The sequence below is a fragment of the Epinephelus moara genome, chromosome 17 (genome assembly GCF_006386435.1).
Source record: "Epinephelus moara isolate mb chromosome 17, YSFRI_EMoa_1.0, whole genome shotgun sequence".
NCBI lineage: Eukaryota > Metazoa > Chordata > Actinopteri > Perciformes > Serranidae > Epinephelus > Epinephelus moara.
In genome coordinates, this window is record NC_065522.1 from 26584498 (window position 1) to 26610162 (window position 25665).

A 25665-nucleotide genomic window follows, 5' to 3' on the forward strand; every position below is an offset into this window, starting at 1 on the left:
GGGAAAAAACATGGATATTCTCTGAGATTAAGGTTGTTTTTAATTTACGAGAAAAAACTCAGTATTTCCAAAATTAAACTCATAAAATAACGTGAGAAAAAAACTGCATATTCTTTGAAACTAAAGTTGTAAATGTACAAGAAAAAAATGTCATGAATTTACGGGAAAAAACTTGGAAAGCGTCTAAGTCAGGAAAGAATTTAAAGTCATAAATTTACAAGAAAAGTCATAAAGCGATAAAGAGAGGACTTTTTTTGTCATTTTCTGGTCATTTTTTTGGTCAAGGAACCATGTTGCTGTATATTTTGCAACGCTCTATCGTCTACAAACAGGCCTATTCAGCTATTCTTCTAAAGTTAATCTACACAGTGTGCATTAAGCAGCTTTACACATCCCTAAAACTGAACGTAATGAGCAAACGCTGACTCACACAGGACATGGAAGACAGTCTCCTGGGTGAAAGTTCTGTGTCTGACACATTCATCCACCACAACTTCCTCTCTACATGGACTTGGTCAATCTTTATGCTACATCCCCTGACCTCCTGGCAGAAATCCCTGAAGGCTATTTCTCAATCTAGGAGTTTTTTTTCCTCATCAATTTATGACTATAATCTTGGAAATACTGAGTTTGTTCTTGGATTATGACCCACTTTCTCCAGCTTTGTATTTTTTTGAACATACAATGTTTCTAACGTGCTGTCGCAGGACTCTGATTTACGAACATATGTTTTTCTCTTTTCTATTCGTGCCTATTCAGCTGTTGTCTCGTCTGTCTTTTCACTGCACTCAAGGACAACTCTCCCCTTTTCGCTTTCCTTTTCCTCTCCAACATGTTTGCCTCTGTGAGAAAGACATAAACACAGAGACACCAACAAGTTCAGGGTTCACTCCTGCAGTCTTTGCTCTTCAGGAAACAGGGATTAGGAAGTGTTGAAGCTCGTCCTACATCCTGTCTTAAACTGAACGATAACAGTGTTTTATTCCTTGGTGTCTCTCTCTCATCTGCTTATTCTTGTTCCTATCATTTCCTGTTGAAACAGGAAGAGCTTTTGTGCGGTTTTGATTCGGCCAGTGAATGTTGACAAACTCATTTCCTGTTTGAAATTCTTTTCATTTAGCAAAAACACTCAACAGTAATCCTGCTGATGTTCAAGGCTGACGGTGCAAAAAGTTTTTCCAGTTTGGACAATCAGAGAGCAGGAACACACACACACACACACACACACACACACACACACACATTCACACTCAAACAGACGTGAAATATTTCCTGTTGTTGCTCACTTTTTCCTGTCACGATGACAGTGTGATGTCATCTTGTGACTCCTCGGCCCCGCCCCCTTTAGAGAGATGCCAGGAACTCATCTGATGCAACTTACCCAGTCTTAAATTTTGGGTCTCATCTCAAAATTACCACCGTTATTGTACACAATTATGTTTCTGTTTACAATCTACGCATCTTACCAATATCATGCATCTCCCTTAAAGCAAATCAAACATTTTAAAACTACTTTATGTCTCCTAAAATGTCTGCACTCTTCCATTTGACTCATTGTTAGAGGCCAGAGGAGGCAAACTGTCCAACATTCCTCAATTAAAGTGCACAGCTGAGAGAAAATACACACAGAAAAGCAAGAATCTCGTCCTCCCAATCCCACAATCGTGCGTTATTTCACCTCTGCATCCTCGTATGATGCTGAGCAGAAGACACAAACAATACAGACAACCTGCTCATCAAGACACTGCTCTCTGTCTGACATGGTCAAAAGCTCCAGAACAGCTTCTAAAGGGAACCTGTGGTGAGACTGTTTTGCCCACAAGATCAAAACTTAACTGTCCATCTTAAGTTTTATGCCAGCACAGACAAGAATTCTTTACAGAGGACCTTTTAAACTCATTTAAGGTTCATACTTGTCATTTTGTTTTCCACAGAATCATGTTTGCATGTTTTAATGTTCCAAAAACACTTTAGTTATCTCATACTGTCTGTGCTGGAACACTTGACTTCACCCTTTGTCCGAAACACTCCGTTTTAGTGCCTGTCTCTTTAAGGCACCAGTCTGCTCTGATTGGTTCTCAGTGTCACTGCCAGTGTTGCTAACTTAGCAACTTCGCGACAAAGTTCTCGCAGACTTTATCTCTAAAAAGCGACTAGCAACAACTTTAGTGACTCTTTATGCTGGGTTTAGACGAAACGATATCAGCCTGACACAGTGTCATACGATGTCAGCTTGGATTGTGAATGACAATAAGTGTCATACGTAATCGTTTCATGTCGTGTAGTGTGTCATAGTAGATGACAACAACAACCGATCTGGGTCGCCTCACAACGTTCCAACAGAAAGTCTAGCATGTTTGATTTTCTTTTTGTCGTTCACGACTGCTCTCGTCACAGCCATCACTTTGACCAATAGGAACACAGAGCAATTTGCTGCCGTAGACAACTGTGCAGCAACAACACCCCAGGGTTTTAGATAAAGCCTCCACAAAAATAGCATTTTAAGTCTTGTGTGTGATTTATCCTGGCTTCATATGAGCAGAGGAAATCTCCGCACTTCACTAGGCTAAATAGGCTTGTGCTAATAATGTTAGCATGCTATAATGCATTGAAAAACGTGTTTAGTATACAGTTGTTTTGTCGGTGAACCTTGTGAGTTGTAATGGAGCCAAAATTTTGCAATGTTACCTTTGTTAAATGTTGCTGTTGGCTTCGTATGAGTAAAGGAAAATTCAGCTAGCCGCTATGCTAATTTATACAATGTAAAAATGCCATAGGCTTGTGCTAATAACGTTAGCATGTTGTATTTGTTTGGAAAACGTGTTTAGTATAAGACAATTGTTTTGTCAGTGAAACTTGTGAGTTGTAATGGAGCTGAATTTTGTAACGTTACCTTTGTTAAATGTTGCTGTTGTCCCTGGTTTCATATGAGTAGAGGGAAAGTCTGCTAGCTGCTGGGCTAATTTATACAATGTAAAATGCCATAGGCTTGTGCTAATAACGTTAGCATGTTGTATTTGTGGGGGAAATGTGTCCAGGTCAAGACAAGTCTTTGTCTGTGAATGCTGCGACTTATAGTGAAGCTGATTTGTGTACTTGTGTTTGAAACTGTCTCCATTAAGCCATGTTTAATGTGTGTTTAATGTGTGTTTTGAATCAACTAAACTTTACAGCACTTCACAAAAACCCCGTCACTGACTAGTGGTTTGGAGGTGTGACTGCAGAGTGGCATAGACACACCAACGCACAAGTATAAATGCTCACAAAGGCGTAGGCTTTTCATGGAGCTGACGCACATGAATAAATTCCCCTTTAGTTCCATCTACTCTTAACCCTTTGGCTCCCAGTCAGCAACCCCCCCAGATGGCGCTACTAGTTTATAGTTTAAAGTAGGTGCATCCAGGGGTGTAACATCTAGTCCTAAACTGAACTCATATGGTTGCTACAAGATAGAACTGCAACAAGGGAAATTAAATCAGTCAGGCTTTAATAAGCATTTACCTCCTCATTCAGCTTACGTCGATACTCGTCCAGTTCTGAGAGAGACTGGTGGCCATGTTGGAAGAGCTGGGCCTGGGCCTCCATCAAATTCAGCATCTGACAGGAAGCATGAGAAAGTATTTACAAAAAACTCTTACACACACAAATGACGTAAACACCACATATTTACAAAAGCAACAAAATGAACTTAAAATGGGTCAACGTGAACTCACTGCCATCAGGATGTCGGTCTTCTTCTTGGCCTCGATGACATTAATCTGAAACGAAGGGAAGCAGCGGTTTGACACAATGTTCATGTTTCCATAACCAAAAAGAAAAAAACTCATCGGCCAGTTCTGGGAGCCACAACCACAAGTGTGGAGAGAAGCCCCAAGGCAAACCTGTTATCATTCAAAACAGCAGACGCACAACTGTAATTAGACGCGCTGGTGTGTGTCTTATCTGGGCTGTTTTGGTACCTGAACGCACAGTTAGGAGACTGTTTTCCTCCTTTGAACTTGTTTCGTTGGTGTGTTTGTTTTTCCATGTGTGGTCTAAGTTGAAATGGACTGGTGAGTGCAGGGAACTATTAGTACTCCAACTTCAGCTTCAATGTTATTATACCAGCATATCTGATTGGCATGCAGGCATTAACATACAGGTCACTGACATAGACATGATTTTGTCAATACAAGGACATAAATGCAATAAAATATAACAGGTATATAAAAGTAGATACCACTGAAACAGCAGCAGAACCAAAAATAGAAACACCTCTACTATCCTGTCCCTCACAGTGAAAGATTAATGTGAAACATATAGAGCTAAATAAAGTGCAGTTCCTGGTAAGGCGAAGGTGTGACAGTGAGTCTAAAGCTACATTTCCACTGCATGCTGCGACACAGCTCTACTCAACTCGACTTGCTCTTATTTGGTTTTCCATTGTCTAAAGTTGTGGAAAGTACCTGGTACTTTTTTGGTACCACCTCGATCGAGGCTGAAGTGAGCTGAGCTGATAGTAGAAGGTGGAGTTGAAGCACTGCAGACCACCGACTGGACATAAAGAATCATTACTAGCCCGACACAGGACATCCTACATAGCCGTCAAGCTACCGCCAATTCACGATATCCTTTGCTCGAACTAAGGCGCCTCAACATTGCATGATTTTGTGCTCTTACATTCACTGTAGAGCGTAAGTATGATCACTTTGCTAAAGCGTTGAAAGCTTTATCATTCATTCCTTGCCAAAAAGCTGTTTTTAAGCTTTAAAAAAAGGCTGTTATTAAGTTTTTGTTGTTTTCCAATGTGTGATCAGTTCATCCAAATAACGCCTATTTGGGAATCTGTGCTAACATTTGTGGCGCTGCTGGCTTTGTGAGACCAGCCGGTCGGCATAACGTTACAAAAGCACATGCGTTTTTGGAGTTATTCTCACTGTCAGCAATAAAAACAAATAATGATGACGATGGTCTGTAGCTAGCTACTATAACCTACATGAAAGCGGGCTTAGCTTACGCTAGTGAGGTCCTGGGTGTCACATTTTGGCAACAGGCTAACAGGTGAGTTACAGTTAGCTGTACAGGGGCGTTCTTTCCTTCATTCTATGGCGAAGAAATCAGGATTCTGTTAATGACAAGGAAAAATTAGCACCCTGCAATTGAGTGGTTAGTCCCGTTAGCAGTCCTGTCAAGAGACTTTGCTTTTGGTTATCCAAAGCGGAGCAATTTACACAACCAGACAACACAAAGAAACTAAAAATATCCTAATATGTGATATTTCAGCCCGTTTTTTCGTATGTCGTCCTCACAACCACTGATAGCTGGCAGATGTGGTGCTGTAAAATCATCAAATCGCCGCAGTGTAGCTGCTGAAAGTCCCCAAATTCATTCATTGTCTACAACGCCAACTACCGCCGCGAGCGCTAAACCGAAAGACAAAAACAATTGCATTAAAATGACAAAAATAAAAAGTGGGCAGGGCAGCATAAGGCGAATAGAGACTCCAATATTTTATCCACTCCATCCTGATTTTAGAAAATGGCAGCTTGCAAAATAACGGCGTACAAGTGACGAAGTGCAGACGTTCCCCTGTTTGGTTGCCGATTCAGCAAGTATAGTGTTGAAGATGTGAGGGCAGTTTTAGACCCCGATCCCATAGAAAGCATTTTGCAGGTTGCTGTAGCTCTGGTTGAGGGTGAGAGGCTGTCAACAGATAAACAGAGATCTATGTGGGTACATGAGACCCTAAAAAAGACCCACCAGTTGGTCCAGGAGCTTCTCCTCCGTGATGGCTGTTTCCAGGCATATGTTAGGAAGACTCAGGGGAAGTTTGACAACCTGCTGTCTATCGTCGCAATGTATAGCTCTGGATATCCAGCAACCACTACCACCAGTTTCTCCTCCATTGTTTACCAACTGTAAACTTGTTGTCGTGACCACCACAGAAGGCCCGCCTCCCAAATCATCCAATTGGACAATGGGGAAAAAGGTGATGAAAAAAGAGATGACATGGGGCGCTTTTCTGCTCAGAGTTGGAATTTTCAACTCAAGGAGCTCAGAGTGCTCCGGCAAACTGTAGCCGAAACATAAAGTGATAGAGTAAGCTAATATCTTTACTTCATCCAGCATTCATTCTCACCTCCAGAACATAATCCAGGGCCTCAGCCCGAAAGGCCCTGCGTGCATTGAGCAGAGCATTGCTCGCCTCCTCCACTTCGTGTTGTTTCCCCCGCGGGGCCTGAGCGTTCCTCACCAGCGCCCCCTCCAGGTTTTCACTGCCACGCTCAAACTCCTTGCGCACCTCCTTGAACCGACGACAATCCCTGTGTGATGGGGAGGGAAAGAAAGAGGGAAATTTGGTATTATCGTCATGCCTCCTTGAGTATTGAACCTTTATTCGACTAATATGTTTGCAACATTAAGCAGCTGAAGGAACGACAGATCACTGGCTATCATCTTGGGGACTCAACACACAATTTGGAGTTAAGTTTAATAGAGTTTAAACCCCCTTTCAGAATGTGTCACTGGCTAAATATGCAGCCGATCATTACTGTCACATGCTATGAGACATCCCCTCTCTCATCTAATGCACTGTATCATTCCCAGTATTAAGAGCAGACTGCGAGACAAAGTACAAGAAGAAGGCAAATGAAGGATCATAAGCCTCCAATATTTTTTTAATGAGTGTGCTAACAGTTGGCAGACATGCATGGGGAGTGACTCAGCCTGAAGAAGGTGGCTGAGTGCATCTCAAAGATTAGATGCAAAAAAAGATTAAAGAAAGCAGCTCGCTCACTCTTTGACAAAGTTCTGCAGCTTCGTCTTGACTGACTTCTGCGTGGTCTCGATCAAGTCCTAAAAAGGGAAAAGCAGATGAGACAAAGTTGTCACAGTGAGCTCAGATAACTGTTAAATGTCATACGTGTTCAACGGTGTGCTGCAGCCTCGTCTGACCACATACTGCAGCTGATAAGTGTGGGAGGGAGATGGTGGTGCAAAGACGCTAAGTCAAACAGAGAGACAGACTCACCCCCTGTGCGTCCAAGATGATTGCAAGCTTTTTGGAAAATTTATCCAAACACTCCTGCAGGACAGACAGATGAGAATCACATCAAATCTTAACAGCAATGTCACATTTCTTATCGATAACAACCGACAAACTGAGTGAAAGAATGACATGATAACATCAATGGTATGTCCCTGTGCTCCTTTCACCTCCATCATCTTGTCCCCGGAGTACTGCTGTCCAAGGTCCCGGAGGCCGCTGACGAAGCTCTTGCTGGTCTGGCAGTAGGCTCTGCCCGCATCCAGCATGGCCTGGCATTGTTTCACAAGCTGGGGGACACAAACATGCAACACCACAGAGTCACATTCATCCCGAGTACTCTAACAAGAGGCGCTTGAGGTGACTAACGGCCGGTTGTAATCATCAGTATGAATAATTAAACACAATGTGTTCCTCCAGGAGTCCACATATTAAAGCAATGAAACAGCCAGGGTTTGGGGTTATTACAGTAGAGCGTAATCACTGTGCAAGATGAATTTCCCCTCCAGCTTCTGTTTAATGCCATCTGGAGTTCATTAAACTGCATTAGAGACAGACCATCAGTGGATGTACAGGCTGGATTTTGATTTTGGATACTGGGTTTTATAAATCTAGGCTCATTATTAGATCAGTCATGACAATATCTTATAATATTTTATTTGAAAAACACATTTTTTGTGTGTTTAAAAGATTATATGTAGTGAGGTACAATATTTTACAGATTTACATCGACATTTCCTTCCTTGATAAGCTTGCAATGGCTAACGTGTAAGCTAACAGCTGCCTTTTAACACATTCAGCCGACACGAAGCAACATTAGCATTAGCAATATTGACATTTTCTTTCTACCAAACTACACCAAATGTGTCGCCATGCAGAAGGAAGCTGCATCTTCTTATGGACGAGGGGCTTGCCAGTAAAATATCTATGCTCTTCATAAATGTCCAAGCCCCATTTTGACATCACATTTCACCACACCATTACATCCCCATGTACACTGCAATGCAGATAAAGCTAGCGTAGCCTTAGCTAACTTAGCTAAAAAACATGGTTCCACCACTAGAAACAAAAATATATCATTAGTTGACACTTCACAGCATCAGTGGAGCACTTAAAAAAGTTAAGGCAAGCTCAACTTTTATTTGTAGCATGTCACGCCTGTCGACAAGTGTCAGGGGTCATATCCCTACTTTGTAAGGTGGCTAACGTGTAAGCTAACAGTTGCCTCATATACATCTAGCCGACAAGAGGCAACATTAGCATTTATGTAAAGTCATATTTCTGGCAACCTGATAAATAAAAGTCACACACTCACTCTTCTCTTAACTCTGTTTTGGTCCTTACCAGCTCCTAAAGGAAATATCTGGCTCTGTAGCAGCTAAATGCTGCGCTACCTTCACCAGCTAGTTGCTAACAAAGCTAGCTAGCTAGTTGTAGCACAGAGTGAACAACCCTGAAGAGAGTTCATCAAAATAGAAACGCTGTGGACTGTAAAGCTAAAAACAATGAGCTGACATAACAAATATTAAAAATATGATACGCCCAAAAATATTTTAACTTGACATAAGCAAAACAAACACATTAAACTGCAGGCTAGGAAATGTTTAGGTCATTAGCAGCCACCTACACAGGTGTTATCACTCATTGTACCTGATTAGACTGTGACACAGACTGTGCTTAAAGTGAGATTATATTATTTTAAAAAAAGGAAATGACTCATTCTTTCTTTTGAAAATTAAAAGTTGTATTAACAAGAAATAAATCACATACTTCTGCACTAAACACTTGATATTTTGGTTGCAAAATATAATTGCAAGTGTGCTAAGTGCATGCAGTGTACTACTGGCGCACTCAAAACAGTCCAAAAGTTGAGTGTAGAATGATGGACGGTCGCCATCTTTGTGACGTCAGAAACTTTGTGACATGGTGGCTTGGGACAACAAGGAGCCTAAGCTGGCCACAGTGAACACCGCCGTGTTATAACTACATGTTCTTTGCACTCAGTATCAATACTGGTGTCGAATAGAAGCCGATAGGTCAAATGTTGGCGATAATGCTCCATCGAAGAGGAAGAAGAGGCGGTTGAAAAAAAGCAAAACTGCACGATCTGAGACGACACTAGAAGCTAGTGCACCATGTAAGAAGTACGTAGTGTACATAGTGTACTATACTGAAGTGTCTCTTCCTGTCTTGTGCTACTTTTAACCATGGACTGTACAAAAACAATGGACGTAGCCGCCGTAACGTCAACCATTCGCTTGTGAACTCTTGTTTTGATGCCTTGAGTTAAGTATTTTGGCCCTCGGCATCTTGGATTTATGGAGCCAGGGGTGACCTGAGGTGACCATATTTGGACATATTTAAATGAGTAAGTCATATAAAAATTCAACCCCCACACAGCTGTCACGAATGGATAATTAAATAATCAAGAATTTCCCAGCTTGGGATAAATAAAGTACTATCTATCGATCTATCTATCTATCTATCTATCTATCTATCTATCTAATTAGTTAGACCAGTGGTTCCCAACTTCTGAATGGACCACAAGTGACTTCAAATGTGTCAAGCTTGTAAAAAACACATTTTATTCTTAAGCAGAGTATTAAGTAGAGTATTTTGAAGGGCCGTTTCCTGTTGTAGAGTGAATGTAAACGGACAGCTACTTGACAGAGACAGCACACTAGCTCGATGACATGGCCAAACACAAGTATGACGCCACATGTGTTCAACTGTGCGGACATTCAACGAATGACTAAGGAGAAATCTGGACCCCGTGGCTGGACCAGTTGGGAACCACTGAGCTGGACAGATGAAAATCTTGGGTTATTCATTCATTCATTTTCCATAACCGTGTATCTTGTTGGGGGTCACAGGGGGGCTGGAGCCTATCCCAGCTGACATTGGGCAAGAGGCGGGGTACACCCTGGACAGGTCGCCAGACTATCACAGGGCTGACACATAGAGACAGACAACCATTCACGCTTATATTCACATCTATGGACAATTTAGAGTCACCAAATAACCTGCATATCTTTGGACTGTGGGAGGAAGCTGGAGTACACGGAGAAAACCCACGCTGACACAGGGAAGAACATGCAAACTCCCCCACCACAGGGCTCAAACCAGGAACCCTCTTGTTGTGAGGCGACAGTGCTAACTACTAGACCACTGTGCCGCCAGTGTTTTGGATTACATGTTTATAAAGTTGGGCATTTTAACATGGGGGTCGATGGGGATTGACTCGCTCTTGGTGCCAGCCTCAAGTGGCCATTAAAGGAACTGCAGTGTTTGGCACCTCAATGGCGGATGTTGCCGGCAAGCCCCCAGGAACAGCGCCAGGCTTTGAAGCCAATTTACATAGTGGCCATAAGTGGAATTACTGCTTACTGTTAACATTCTTATTGAAGCATTCACCATTAGCTTATCAGCACAAGTTACATAAGCTCCTACTGTATTCCTTGACATCTCCCCTGCTCTTCAGTGAGCTTTGCAGTACCTGTTAGTGTTGAACAACCTGTATAGCTCTTATCGCTGCATTGAGTTTGATTACCTTGTTATTCACAGCACAGTGTGTGGACGTGAATGGGCTTTTCGTGTGCTGCAGTCTCTTTTAGCTTATCCAACATTTACACTAATACTGATTATCTAATGATAAACCACTGTGGGCCAATGGGTCTTTACCTGAGTATTTCTATTTGAAGCTACTTTATCCTTCTACTCCACAACATTTTGAAGGCACATATTGTACTTTTTAGTTCAGTTATTTGATCACTTTTATTACTAGTTCCTTTACAGATTTAGATTATTAAAAAATATAAATAACTGAATAAATTATTTTCTATTATTATAGGTGAAAATACCCAGGTACAAGGCCCAGAACGCACGAGGGATTACATATCTCATATGGCCTGGGAACACCTTGGGGTCCCCCAGGAGGAGCTGGAGAGTGTTGCTCGGGAAAGGGACAGCCCCGCAACCTGGCTTTGGATAAGCAGTTGAAAATGGATGGATGCATTGGCTACATGTTTACCAGCTGTCAACTTTTTTTTTTAATATTCTGACTTTCTTCTTGACTTCTCAGAAAACACAGATATGTTTGACTTGTTTTAAATGTTCCAAAAATTTTGAACATGTGCAGAACTCTCATAACTGTACTTATTTATTCACTTTTATTCTATTCTTGTTTATTTTCTCAATGTAGATATTGTAGTTAAATTTCACACTTACAGCCTCAGCACAGTGACGATATATATTTTATTTTTAATATTTTTATATTTTAAGTGCAAGTGTTAAACAGTATTTTTTATTTATTTATTTATTTGATTTAATTTAATTAATTTAATTTAATCTAATTTAATTCAATTTAACTTATTTCATTTTCATTTCATTTTATTTTATTTCTTAATATTTACATAATTTTATTTCCTAGCCTTATTCTTACGTCTAACAATTCTCTACTGTTTACATCAGAGCGACTGGAACGAATCACAATTTCCCCTCTGGGATCAATAAAATATTTCAGATTCTGATTCTGAAAGTCCCGGGGTTTATGACTTGATTAAATTCTTTATGACTGTAATGGTGAGTAGGTGCCACATGCACATTTAAAGAGGCTAATCCTTCAAACAAAGGAGGACTGCAAAGTAAATCATGTGTGCTGACTCAGCAGGAATGACACTAAACGAGAAACGTCAATGTATTTGTCACTTAAAAACACATTTCCACCATTAATTGGTGCAGAAAACTTCACAAGAATGCAGAAAACGAAGTGTTTGACGCTCCAAATTTCTCAAATTTAACATGTTAGTCACAATAATGCATCATCAATAACAATCAAATGAAATGTTATAACATACATCACAATTTTAACTGTGCACGGTGAGTATTTTTCTTTTTATATTTCATACTTCTGATGACTTTATTCAGATCAGGCTGCATGTTTCAGTGTGATATCAAGTAACATGGTGGCAGAATAGAAAAAAAAACCTTATTTACCTAAACCCACAATAAAAACTGCCTGACGCTAACGCGGGCAGGGGAATTTCTCTTTCTTTGTTTGTCAGTAAGGTCAGAGTTCAGCCACAGCGCAGCAACTTGCACAAAGCAGATAAAAACTGCCTGAAGGGTTCGAACCCAGTTAGTCCAGTTTTTCCAAAATCACTGCATCTCTCTGCTGCAACACACAAATCACTCTCTTGTGCGAAGCTCTGCAGGGAAAGTTAAATGACAACTTCTGTGTAGGCGTCGTATATCTCCACCCTTTTTTAATCAAGGAACAGAAACGCAACATGTGACCTCTATATCAGATGAATAGATCTGAAACTGTGACATGTATGAACACAAACAAGCGATGGGAAATACGCTTTCGTATCGAAGCAGAACAAACTGTAGTTCTCTGTGTCGTAGCACAATACGATGGGGAAGCAGCACCTGCAGCTACTTCCTGCTTGCTGTCAGGTGAAAATACCTCAACCACCGCCGCCCACCTCTCACTTCACTGCCTCTTCACATGAGGAGCATGTGTCCAACAGCAACTGATACCTGTGTGTGTGTGTGTGTGTGTGTGTGTGTTGGGGGGAACATTATTTGAAAGTGGAGCAGTGACTCAGTATGATATTATAAAAGTGTGTGTAGGTGTAGATGCATGTGTCTCACCTTTTCTAATCGCGTCTCGAGTTCGCTCACGTCGCTTTGGACCTCTTCGATTTCAGCTCTGAAACAGACACAAATACACAAGGTCATACATGAGAGTCTGGGGTCAAAGGTCGTTAGGAATTCTCTTACAGTCTTACAGTCATACAGTCTTTATGGAGTTGTTTGGACAGTTAAAAAATCTGAACACTTTCGAAACATATTCGAGTTAAAGTTATTGATGGGGGATGGGGAGGAGTGGTGGTGACATTTCATGAAACTGGGTAATGAACGAAGTACAATAAATGGTATCATATGAGGTACTCCTTTGGTATCACTTTAGGGGAACTGGTATCCTAATTCTTTAAATGATATCAAGCTCTACATTTTCCAGAAAAATGTTGAAGTCAATTGAAAGGTTAAAATATTGTATTGGAAACTGGGCCCAGTGAGTGACCCTGACCGTCTGGTTAGTACTGGTTGTGAATCATTAAAATTGTGCTTACTGTACTTAGTGTTACTGTATTTTTGGTGCATTCTCTGGCACAAGAATTTCCATCGGGATAAATGAAGTTCTATTGAATTGAATTTTAAAGGCAGAACTGAAATGATTAGTTCAGTCAGTTGACAGAAATGTAAATGTAATTGTTTATTACGAAAACAATCAATTTTGGGACTTAAGGGCTACCATTGGAATCTTTGAAAATAATAATATTCTCTTTTTTTATTATTATGCTAAGGGCTAATAAAATGTTTCAATAGCTTTAAAATTTTTTATCTTATACTATGTGACTATGTAAAAACTGACCAGGCACTACAGATAAAAAATAGCAAAAAAAAAAATAGTATATATAAATGTGTAAAATGTGAGTGTGTGAATGGAGTGGGGGCATTATTTATTTATTTCTATTAATATTTATTACTATTTATTGCTTATTTTTATATATGAGCCCGGTACTTGAGTGCACCTGAATTTCGCTGTATGTTTGTACAATGACAATAAAGAATCTGATCTCATCTAACTTTGGCTAACTCTAGCACGTTTATTAAAGTGCACCGTCCCTGCTAAACAAACTAATGAAAAAATATCAATCAATAAACTGAAAATATAATCAATAGATCAATTGATAATGAAAATACCCATCAGTTGCAACTCTTTCATCTTCAACAATGGAAAAAAATAAGCTTAACTAAAATAATAAAAGCATGCAACGTCATAATTTCACTCCAATTTTAATACTATTAACACTTTTGTTTTCATAATTTTGTTGCATAATTAATTTTTTTCAGGGTCCAAAAATGACGCCCTCACCTCAACTTTAATTTTCAAACCTTAGCTTTTTATATAGAATTTTTTTTCAAATTGACAAAATAACATTTGACCACAATTTGCCCTCAACCTTTAAATATTTTTGAATACGAAACATAATATTATAATTATATAATGCTTCAGTGAAGCTACAGCATTTGTGGTTGCATCGTTACATCAAATGAAAAATGGAAAATTCCAGTGCATCTTTTTATTTATAGTCACGTCAGTGTAATTTAACATGACATTACTGGTATTTTTAGAAACCCAAGGCCTTGAGCAGCATTTTAAAATAAAATTTCTGTGGGTTTGAGCAGAGCTTAGATCATAGAGTAGGTCATTGTGTAGGCCTGCACAACTCCTGCAAGTCCAGTGTGCCTGTTGCTCAGTAATGGAGTAACACAATTAAGTTTTGTTTTTGAGAACAAGAGCTGGCCCTCGCACGTCCTGCACATGGCTAGTTTGTCGTTTTTTTGGCGTTAACAGTCAGTATCTCTTTCTGCCTCTCGTCTCTTCTCACACCAACAGCTCAACCATGTGGTTTCCGCTGCCTTCCACCAACAGTACAGAGATACAGAGAGACAGACAGAGAGAGACGGAGGAAGACAAAAAAAGAGGCGAGACTGAGTGGAGAGAGAAGAAAGGAGGGCCTGGACAGACAGTAACTGTTTGTGTTTTCTGTGTTTGTTAGTGCGGGGGGGATGTTTGAATCAAAGTCTGAGGTCATGTCCTCTGGAAATACGACCGAATGACAAGTCGGCTAAGGAGAGAAGGGAAAGGAAGGAGCGGGTGAAAAAGCAGGAGGCCTCTGTGGAGGAGGATAAAAAGATTCCTGCGTTAAAGTGACACCTCCTTTTCACTTCGCTCTGAATTACTGTCACTTTCTTTTTTTCTCTGAGAGACAGCGTAAGAAAGCAAATTAAGATGGCGCTAAAGCAGAGTTTCCGCCGTGGCGCTCCCCGCAGAACACACACTTCCTGTCTCTCCTGTTGATAACCTCAGCTCATCTCGCCTCACTTCCTGTTGCCCTCCCAACGCGCCGTCACCTAGCAACAGGAGGCAGCACATTTGAGCCGTCAGTGAAATCTTTTCGTCCTCTGTCGCCCCTCACATTCTGTTTATCCGTTTGATTGACTGTGTTTACATGTCAGATAACTTTCCTTCCCTTTTCCCCCCTTGGTCCTTCCCCCCTTGCGTTCAGCCTCACCACTGCAGCTGCCGCACAACTCAAACTTTCCACCACCGTGCACGCCTCATAAACTCAATATGGGCAGCAGCAGCAAGGGAGGGAGGGAGGAAGAGAGAGGCCGAGACTCTGGATTGAAATGTGCCAGATCAGCTGGAAGAGACGACACCAGCCTCTGTGACTCAGGCAGGACGCCAGCAACGATCAGGGCACACCCAGGCGCTGCCACACTCTCTCTTGAGCTGCTTGCAAAACCAATTTAGCAACACTTCCCTTTTGATTACTCCAGATGCTGACTCTGTGTTGAAAGAAGATTGATTGTGGGCTGTAGCTGACATGTGGTAGGGCTACGCTGACAGCATGGTTGGACACTTTAGGTGCTTTCAGTGACGTTTTACAGGCTTAAAGTGAGCTAGTGAGCAGCTCAGTATCAACTTGAGTGATCAGCAGAAAACCATGCCCGTCTAGCAGTATCACAGACGTAGATTTTGGGTGACACGTCCCTTTTAATATTTGACATTTTGTGCATATATCCCTGCCAATATAAACATCAAAGTAGCAGAGGACTTATTTTATGTTATTTTGACGAACTCACAGATGCAACAACCCTTCTAGTGAAGACGCATGCCACCCCAGAAGCAATTTTTTCAATCTGCCATGAAACGGAAAGCAGAGAAAGCAGGAAGTGGGATGACATCTCCACCATAGACTAACGCAAAAAAAGGTACAAATCGGTGCTTAAAATTTATGCACGAAATGCAGTGTTTGACCTTCAAAACCTCTTGAGTATGACCCCAATTTTCCCGGCCTTACACGTGTAGGCTACCCCCGAATGCTACGACAAAACCCACACCCTTGATCAGCATAACCTGACACCTTTATTGATATGTTTCTAATAAAAGGTCACAAATGACAATAGATAAAACAAGCTTCCTGTGTTTAAATGACACATTCAGATGCAGCCTTGAAGAACAGCATCAGACCTCTGATCAGGCCTGCATGCATTCCTCAAAGTGATATGACGCTGCTTGACCTCAGACCCAGAGACACTGCCGATTGTTTGCACCATCAGCATGAACATTTTTCAATATTCCAAGGTACCAAGTCATTATTTTGATAAAGTTTCCCATTATTTTAAGATACTACCGTAAAACTTCTATTAGTGGCCCAGGCTATTATTTGCTTAAATCAGATTTTAACAGGCCTATATGTGGGACAGGTCTTTAATTCCTTTTACACAAAACTGTTGCTCAGCAAAGTTGGAGCTATGATCATACCGACACAACATCAATGTATCCTGTTAAAACAATATTCATAAATTGGATTAATTTTTATGAAAAACCTTTTTGATTATTTTGATCGGGGGATCCTTACGGACTACAGGAATATTAAGAACTTATCGAGTAATCGAGGAGGAGACACATATTCTGACTTTATGACAGCCTCAGATGAAGGGATTTCGTCGTGCAGGTAAATCTGAATGAGTTACAGTCGTCTCTGGTGCTCATGGTTTCAGTAAAATGAACTGAACCTAGCTAACAATATGTAGCATCTCCATATTGACATTTATATTTGTATGTGCAATCTAAGCAGCTAACTATCATTAGCTCAAGTGCGTAGTCAGAAATCTGCTTTTATACATCCAGACAACTTCTATAAAGACGAACGTCTTGCCAACCAGACCAGGCCTCTATTTGAGAAAGGCCTTTATCTGTCAAAACATGTAGCCACACCAGGCTAGTACAAGAAAGTGGGTGTTTCATTGAGGTTTTATGGTACTTTTTTATTTTTGAGATACTAACTCATTATTTTGTGGAAGTTTCTTGGTATTTCCAAGACACAAATTCATCCTGAGAAAGTTTCTGTTAACTCATTATTTCAATAAAGTTTCGTATAGTTTTGAGACACTAACTCATTATTTTGGGCAAGTTTCTCAGTATTTCAAGATACTACATTGTTATTTTGATACTAACTCATTATTTTGAGATACTAACTCATTATTTTGAGCAAGTTTCTCCGTATTCTTTACAAAGTTTCTCAATATTTCAAGATACTACATCGTTATTTTGACACTAACTCATTATTTTGAGATACTAACTTATTATTTTGAGCAAGTTTCTCTGTATTTTTGAGAAAGTTTCTCAATATTTCAAGATACTACGTCGTTATTTTGATACTAACTCATTATTTTGAGATACTAACTCACTATTTTGAGCAAGTTTCTCCGTATTTTTACAAAAGTTTCTCAATATTTCAAGATACTACGTCGTTATTTTGACACTAACTCATTATTTTGAGATACTAACTTATTATTTTGAGCAAGTTTCTCTGTATTTTTAAAAAAGTTTCTCAATATTTCAAGATACTACGTCGTTATTTTGACACTAACTCATTATTTTGAGATACGTCGTTATTTTGACACTAACTCATTATTTTGAGATACTAACTTATTTTGAGCAAGTTTCTCTGTATTTTTGAGAAAGTTTCTCAATATTTCAAGATACTACGTCATTATTTTGATACAAACTCATTATTTTGAGAACGTTTCTCAGTATTTCCAAGACACTGACTCATCCTGAGAACGTTTCACTTTATTTTACGATACTAACTGATTTTGAGAGTTTCTCATTATCTTGAGATACTACGTCATTATTTTACGAAAGTTTCTCCGTATTTCAAGATACGTCATTATTTTGAAACTAACTCATTATTTTGAGAACGTTTTTCAGTATTTCCAAGACACTGATTCATCCTGAGAACGTTTCTCTTTATTTTAAGATACTAACTGATTTTGAGAAAGTTTCTCATTATCTTGAGATACCACGTCACTATTTTACGAAAGTTTCTCATAATTTCAAAATATTAACTCCATTTTTTAATATAGTTTTGTCAATATTTCAAGATACTACGTCGTTATTTTGATACTAACTCATTATTTTGAGATACTAACTCACTATTTTGAGCAAGTTTCTCCGTATTTTTTACAAAAGTTTCTCAATATTTCAAGATACTATGTCGTTATTTTGATACTAACTCATTATTTTGAGCAAGTTTCTCTGTATTTTTAACAAAAGTTTCTCAATATTTCAAGATACTATGTCGTTATTTTGATACTAACTCATTATTTTGAGCAAGTTTCTCCGTATTTTTACAAAAGTTTCTCAATATTTCAAGATACTGAGTCATTATTTTGATACTAACTCATTATTTTGAGATACTAACTCATTATTTTGAGCAAGTTTCTCTGTATTTTTTACAAAAGTTTCTCAATATTTCAAAATACTACATCGTTATTTTGACACTAACTCATTATTTTGAGCAAGTTTCTCTGTATTTTTTTTAAAAAGTTTCTCAGTATTTCAAGATACTACGTCGTTATTTTGAGATACTAATTTTTTTGATACTAACTCATTATTTTCAGCAAGTTTCTCTGTATTTTTTTTTAAAAGTTTCTCAATATTTCAAGATACTACGTCGTTATTTTGAGATACTAACTAATTTTTTTGATACTAACTCATTATTTTGAGCAAGTTTCTCTGTATTTCTAAAAACATTTCTCAATAATTCAAGATACTATGATGTTATTTTGATACTAACTCATTATTTTGAGCTAGTTTCTCTGTATTCTTAAAAAAGTTTATCAATATTTCAAGATACTACATCAGTATTTTGATACTAACTCATTATTTTGAGCAAGTTTCTCTGTATTTCTAAAAACATTTCTCAATATTTCAAGATACTATGATGTTATTTTGATACTTACTCATTATTTTGAGAAAGTTTCTCAGTATTTTTGAGAAACTTTCTCAATATTTCAAGATACTACATCATTATTTTAATACTAACTCATTATTTTGAGAATGTTTCTCAGTATTTCCAGGATAATAAACTCACCCTAAGAAAGTTTCTCATTATTTTAATGCAGTACATCATTACTTGGAGAAAGTTTCTCATTATAATGACTAGTGTAAGGGATCTTTTTTTTCCTCCCCATCTTTTTTTTGGCAGATATGGGCTTCCATACAATTCAGACCCTCAAATAGGAATATAATATATAGTATATATTGCTTTTACATCCATTTAATGAGGTTTTTCCACCTTTTCTGGACCGATTTTAACCTCCTGAAGGTAAATTAACAGACGTTTTTTAGTGAAACCTCCTCTTTATCACTGCCTATCATCACTATCAGCAGGTGAAACTTACCTGAAGCGCGGAGAGTCTTTCAAACACTCCTCAAAGTCCAGTTTGACCGTCATCCTTCCTCTTTTACAGTCACAGATCACACACACACGCACACACACACTGATATTATCTGGATCCTCTCCGGAGCCCCTGACAGAACACACTAACTCCTCTTCTTCTGGTGTTTTAAGTCTCCACACCGGCAGCTTGACTCATTCTTGCTGTCGGACGCTTTTCTTTCACGCGTGTAATTTGTATTCCTCCCGCAGCTGCCGTCCCGTGGAGCCTCTGTGTGTTGAAGGGACACCGTGTGCCTGATGTGCGCTCCTCTGTCGCACATCCGAGACACCACACGACTTGTCACCGCTTATGAATGAAGGCAGGGGGGTGTCAGCTGCCTTATTATCACCATTTTATCCGGATAATAAAAAAAAGCGAGTAGCCTGAGTCCTCGGATGCTGCAGAAAGTTTCCCCGGGATCAAAGTATCCTTTCTGATCAATACGCATCAATATTCCCAAGTGAATGAGATCAGATGGCAGCCGGTGGATTGTTTCTTCCCAAGAGAGCCGACTGGAGTATCTCTGTCTCTCTCTCTGTCACACACACACTCACACACACACACGAGGTCCAACCCCCAACATCTCTCACTATTTCCGGGTTTCTTACTCATGGCAAATTGTGGTTTAGAAATAGGAAACTGCACAAAATGAGAGGTTAGACTGAAACAGTCTCTAATATAAATGTTAGGCTGAACCCACTGTGAAAATATGGAGTTTAATAATTGTGTATGATCTTACTCTGGTGTTTTATATCACACTGGTTTCTCCTTTTCCTGTTTGTGTATTCAGCTTTGCAGTTTCAGGGAGCTTCACATGCACACAGAGACTGGGTGTGTATTCTTGTCTGGCAGCCTTGTCTGTTGTGTGTTTTTATTGAGGTGTGAAGAAGCCACACTGTGCAAGTGGATCCATTTACTGTGGGAGATTATTGCTGCCAAAAAACAGGGAGGGAAATATGTGGAAATTAATGCATGATAGGAACAGGGAAATTAATGGTGAGTCAAAGTCATGTGATTTTTTAAAAAAAATACTAAGTGGAAACTGTGACTTATTAAGTCAAAATGATGCGATACTAAGCCAAAAAAACTGAAATTTAAGGGCATTTTAACATGGGGGTCTATGGGGATTGACTCACTCTTGGAGCCACCCTCAAGTGGCCATTAAAGGAACTGCAGGTTTTGGCACCTCAGTGGTGGATGTTGCCGCCAAGCCCCCAGGAACAGCACCAGGCTTTGAAGCCAATACTACACAGTGGCTAAAAGTGGAATTACAACAAACTTCATATCTGTAAATCAGTGTCGCAACCCCCGTAAAATAACTTGTTTCATTTGTTATTTATTGTGAGTCGGGCATTTCGCCCCTCGCCATCTTGGATTCATGGAGCCAGAGGTGACCATATTTGGACAAATTTGAATGGGTGAGTTATATAAAAATGCAACCTGTTAGATATAGAGACCAAAAACGTGTTTTGGGTCATTCACTCATTCATTTTCCGAAACGTCTTATCCTGTTGGGGGTAGCGGGGAGGGGCGCTGGAGCCTATCCTAGCTGACATCGGACAAGAGGCAGGGTACACCCTGGACAGGCAACCATTCACACTCACATTCACACCTACGGACAATTTAAAGTCACCAATTAACCTGTCTTTGGACTGTGGGAGGAAGCTGGAGTACCTGGAGAAAACCCACGCTGACACAGGGAGAACATGCAAACTCGACACAGACGGGCTCCCCGACCTGGGTTCAAACCAGGAACCCTCTTGCTGTGACAATTCTACAGCCCAATCAGCAGGACAAAATGTTGGCATTGTACATTTCTGCAAACCACACAAATGTTGCATATCAACATATCAACATTTCTAAAGTTACATAGTTCAGATTACAATATGAGTTGAATGTCTCATCAAGAGATGGAGGGGATGGTGGACACTGCCAAGCAGCAGACAGCAGCAGATCACTGTTTTGAGACCAACAAACAACAAATCAAACCAAATGTTTTAAGCCAAAACATGATCTTTTCCTAACCATAACCAAGTAGTTTTTTGTGCCAAAACCTCACCACAGGTTAACCACAGTGTTGTCACAACATTGAATTTAATACTGAAACATAAAGTTTTAACTTATTTGCTATATATGAATTGGACAAACATGAAGCATACAGATTTAACATATCAGTGGTTTGCAGAAGCTCCCTCCAGCGTGTTCTGGGTCTGCCCCGGGGCCTCCTACCAGTTGGATGTGCCCAGAAAACCTCTAACAGGAGGCGTCCAGGAGGCATCCTGAACAGATGCCCAAACCACCAGCGGCTGTACTCTGAGCTCCCTCTGGATGTCTGAGCTCCTCACCCTATCTCTAAAGGACCAGACACACCAAACCAGCTTCAGAGAACTAGCAACGACGAAGGCCCCCTGCTGCGTTGCCTGATGTTGCCGTGCCTCGTTCAAAAGAGTTGCACTTGATCAGACTACAGCTGGCACCTGCTAGAGAGGTAATAACTCTCCACAACTGCAAGCAGATGTTGTCTGTAATTGTCATTAAAACAGGGGAACCAGAAGGCCATTTTGACGCTAGTTAGCCAGTTAGCACATGAACAACACAATCCAATGGTGAAAGGACAGAGCATATTTACCGTGCGCCAGTAAACAGTAACACAAACCATCACGAAACGTTTCGGCTTAAGAGGTTACCATCTCTTTGTTTACTTTCCTCACTTCTGTTTCTCTTCTTACGCGGTGAGCTGAACTACCAATCAGGATGATTTAATTCACCGATGGGCCCTGTCATCACCGAGTCAACATGCCGAATCATCCAAAAACAAGTCTAAAGGGGCCGATGAGGGGCAACTGTATGGAACACACCGCATGATTAGGGCAACAAACGTTCACCGACAGCCCAATATTGAGTGACGGCCAACTATTTGCTTTGTGTGTCAGGGCCTTAAGGCTGAGCCCTGCCGCCCTACAGAGGAAACCCATTTCGGCTGCTTGTATCCACAATCTCGTTCTTGCGAAAACTACCCAAAGCCCATGATCATAGGTGAGGGTCAAAACCTAGATGGGCTGATAAATCGAGCTACTTGCATCACAACTGATCGACCCAAGATACTTGAACTCCTTCGCTTGGTGCAGTAACTCGCAGGGGGCAATCCACCATTTTCTGGCATACAACCATGGCCTCAGCCTTGGAGGTACTAACTCTCATCCTGACCCCTTAACACTCGGCTGTAAAGGGCCCCAGTGTGTACTGGAGGTCACTGTGTCAACCACAACATCTGCAAAGAGCAAAGATGCACCTCTGAGGTCCCCAAACCTTGAGAAAGTCATCCATGCAAGGGTTTTATTTTGTATGATTGTTGCTTTTGTTGTTATAAAAATCATAAATAAATAACATATTTAAAAAAGAAACACTGAGAAATGTGACAAAATTAAGACTTTCTAAATAAAAGACAGAACATATCGAGTCAGCATAAAAGTTTGGCTTGGTGTCAATACTTTAATCTGACTCACTGAGTCATTACTATCTTATTTTTCCTGGCACAAAGAGGCTTACACAAAGACAAAACAGCCTGTTACAAGGTGTCGTTGGGCAACGTTAAATAAGCAATCTGCACTTTGTCATCATCATCACCACAGACTGCTGCAGTCAGACACTGTGAGGCCTGTGGTTAGCTGCTGAGCACTGGCGTGTAATTACAGCAGATCAACAGGATTGTCTGTCTGTGCTCGTTACATCTCTGTGTGGTGCACAAACATCTATCTATCTATCGATCTATCGATCTATCTATCTATCTATCTATCTATCTATCTATCTATCTATCTATNGTGCACAAACATCTATCTATCTATCGATCTATCGATCTATCTATCTATCTATCACATGGTGTGTGTGGCCCCCCCTGCTGATCAGCAACAGTCACTGCAGCTCATCTGAAAACAACATGACAGTTGTGATGCTTTTCCTTCCTCCTCTCTGGTTCGTGCTGCAGATTATCTTCTTTCTCGGTCAGTCTATCTCTCAGAGGATCACAGTGTCGTGATGCCTTCACTGACCACCGCACTGATCGGACTGTTTCCGTCTGTGTGTCAGTAGGCGTCACAGAAAGGGCGTAGTTGGGTCTGTTGCGTTGCTATGTTGCTCCATCAAAATAAATAGTCCGGAGATGTTATCACAAGACAAACAGATTTGCAACAAGCTGTCTTTAATATGATACCAGTCACCAAAGTGTCGCGGGGAGACAGTCAAGACAAGCAAGTTTAAAAAGAAAAACTAACCATGAGCTCCAGAAACAAACTGTACTTCTCTTTATGTGATATACAATGAAAACAAACTTTAAATTTATCAAATATGCTTTAAAATGTCTCTGCTTTCAACAGCTGTCTTCCTTTACAATAATCTGTCCTCTCATCAGAGCGCACTGGAGCGCAGCGCTGCGCCAAGACAGTGGGGGCGTGTGCGTAAAAGGCGCACAGAGACACTCCGGACAGACGGTCGGCCCTGAGAGAGGAGTGAAACGGTTGTCGGACGATGTCAAACTTGTCTGCCCGACAGATTCTTGTTTGTCTCTGACAGGAGATTCCCTACGCAGCTGTCCAAGAGTCAAACCGCGCAGAGTTACAGGTAGCCCAGGTTTTTCAAAATAAAAGCCTGGCTGACTTTAAAACACTAATGGGCAGTTTGCATGCAGCTATGTGGAGTAAATGTATAACATATGGCACATATTCCTGCTAAAAAGTGACTTATTACAGTTGACTTATCATCCATTAACATGACTAAGGTGTTAAGGCACAGCACCCCAGAAAAGCTCACCATACCTGATTTATGTGTCACACCCAGAAAGGAAAAAGGTACACTCTTACTCAGATAAAAAAGTAATGAGAAGACGTGAGAGACAGTATCCAGGATATATTATCCATACAGATACCTCTAGACCCAAAGTTTTTTATATTCGGTTTGTATCCAGTCAATCACAACATTAAAAGGAGACAACACATTTTAGAAATGGGCCCAGTAGGTGAGTAGGGTAAATGGATTCTGAACTGTCAACAACTCTGCCCATGGGGGAAAAAATCACATATGCTGTCAGGAGTAATGAATCACTGTTTCAGACTAAACAATCACTCAAGTCACTTTTTTTCTTGTCAAAATTTGTACATTAATACATGTACTTAAACCTGTAATTTATTTTTTTCCTTTTATTTTTATCTATTTATTTATTTTCCTCTCTCATTTATTCGTTTATTTTTTTTAATCTTATTTATTAAGATGTATTTTTTATCATTATTATTCTTATTATTAAGAATATATAGAATGATTTATTTATTATTCGTATTTATTATTTTGATTATTAAGAATATATAGAATGATTTATTTATTATTCTTATTATTAAGAATATATAGAATGATTTATTTATTTATTTATTTATTTATTATTCGTATTTATTATTTTTATTATTAAGAATATATAGAATGATTTATTTATTATCTATTTATTATTTTTATTATTAAGAATATATAGAATTATTTTTTATTCATTTATTTATTATTACTTTTTTATTATTCTTACTATTAAGAATATATATATAATTATGTATAGAATTATTTTTTATTCATTTATTTATTATTACTTTTTTATTATTCTTACTATTAAGAATATATATATAATTATGTATTTACTTATTTATTTATTTATTGTTACTTTTTATTATTCTTATTATTAAGAATACATGGAATGATTTATTTATTACTTATTTATTATTCTTATTATCAATAATATATAGAATTATTTATTTATTCCTTATTTATTATCCTGTATTATTATAATTATTATTATTATGATTATTATTATTATTGTTATTTTTATCTTATCATTTATATATTTATCTTTAAATTCATACTACTGGGGTGGATTACATGTGTTATAAATACTCTGCAGTTACACAGAGACTTTGTCCTGGTGTCCTTTTCTTTTGTGTGTTTGTGGATGTAAATATATAGCTACACATACTGGATGTGTGTGAGTGTATGTCTTTGTTTATTGTTGTTAAAATTAATTTTTTTAAAAATGCGGTTGGAAAGAAGAGTATTAGACCTAGATTTTGGGAACACTGTGGTGATTTAGGAGTTAAAGCACTGACCACAGACTGCTGACCAACATCCTCAGTTCATGTCCGGACAAGGACCTTTGTTACATGTTATTTACCATCTTTCTCTGCCCTCATTTCCTTGCCACCTCTTCACTGTCACGTATCAAATAAACATGCTCAAAACACAAG

At 39.3% G+C, this 25665-nt stretch overlaps 2 protein-coding genes across 3 annotated transcripts in view; one reads left to right on the forward strand and one right to left on the reverse strand.

Moving 5' to 3' along the window:
• The window catches only part of acap1 (ArfGAP with coiled-coil, ankyrin repeat and PH domains 1), a 37158-nt gene extending 17215 nt beyond the window's left edge, over window positions 1–19943 (reverse strand). The window contains exons 1-8 of one of the 2 annotated variants that reach the window (XR_007571486.1): window positions 19355–19943; window positions 12680–12737; window positions 7195–7314; window positions 7010–7063; window positions 6776–6834; window positions 6119–6302; window positions 3714–3758; window positions 3502–3597 (exon numbers count right to left, since the gene is read on the reverse strand). Coding sequence is in view for 1 of the 2 variants with exons in the window: in XM_050067676.1 (XP_049923633.1) it covers window positions 3502–3597; window positions 3714–3758; window positions 6119–6302; window positions 6776–6834; window positions 7010–7063; window positions 7195–7314; window positions 12680–12737; window positions 19355–19407 (669 nt within the window). In the remaining variant the exon portion in view is untranslated. The remainder of the gene's footprint in view (window positions 1–3501; window positions 3598–3713; window positions 3759–6118; window positions 6303–6775; window positions 6835–7009; window positions 7064–7194; window positions 7315–12679; window positions 12738–19354) is intronic. The other variant, XM_050067676.1, reaches the window with a different exon arrangement.
• The window catches only part of zgc:194930 (uncharacterized protein LOC557813 homolog), a 278453-nt gene that overhangs the window by 162506 nt on the left and 90282 nt on the right, over window positions 1–25665 (forward strand). The window lies entirely within an intron of this gene.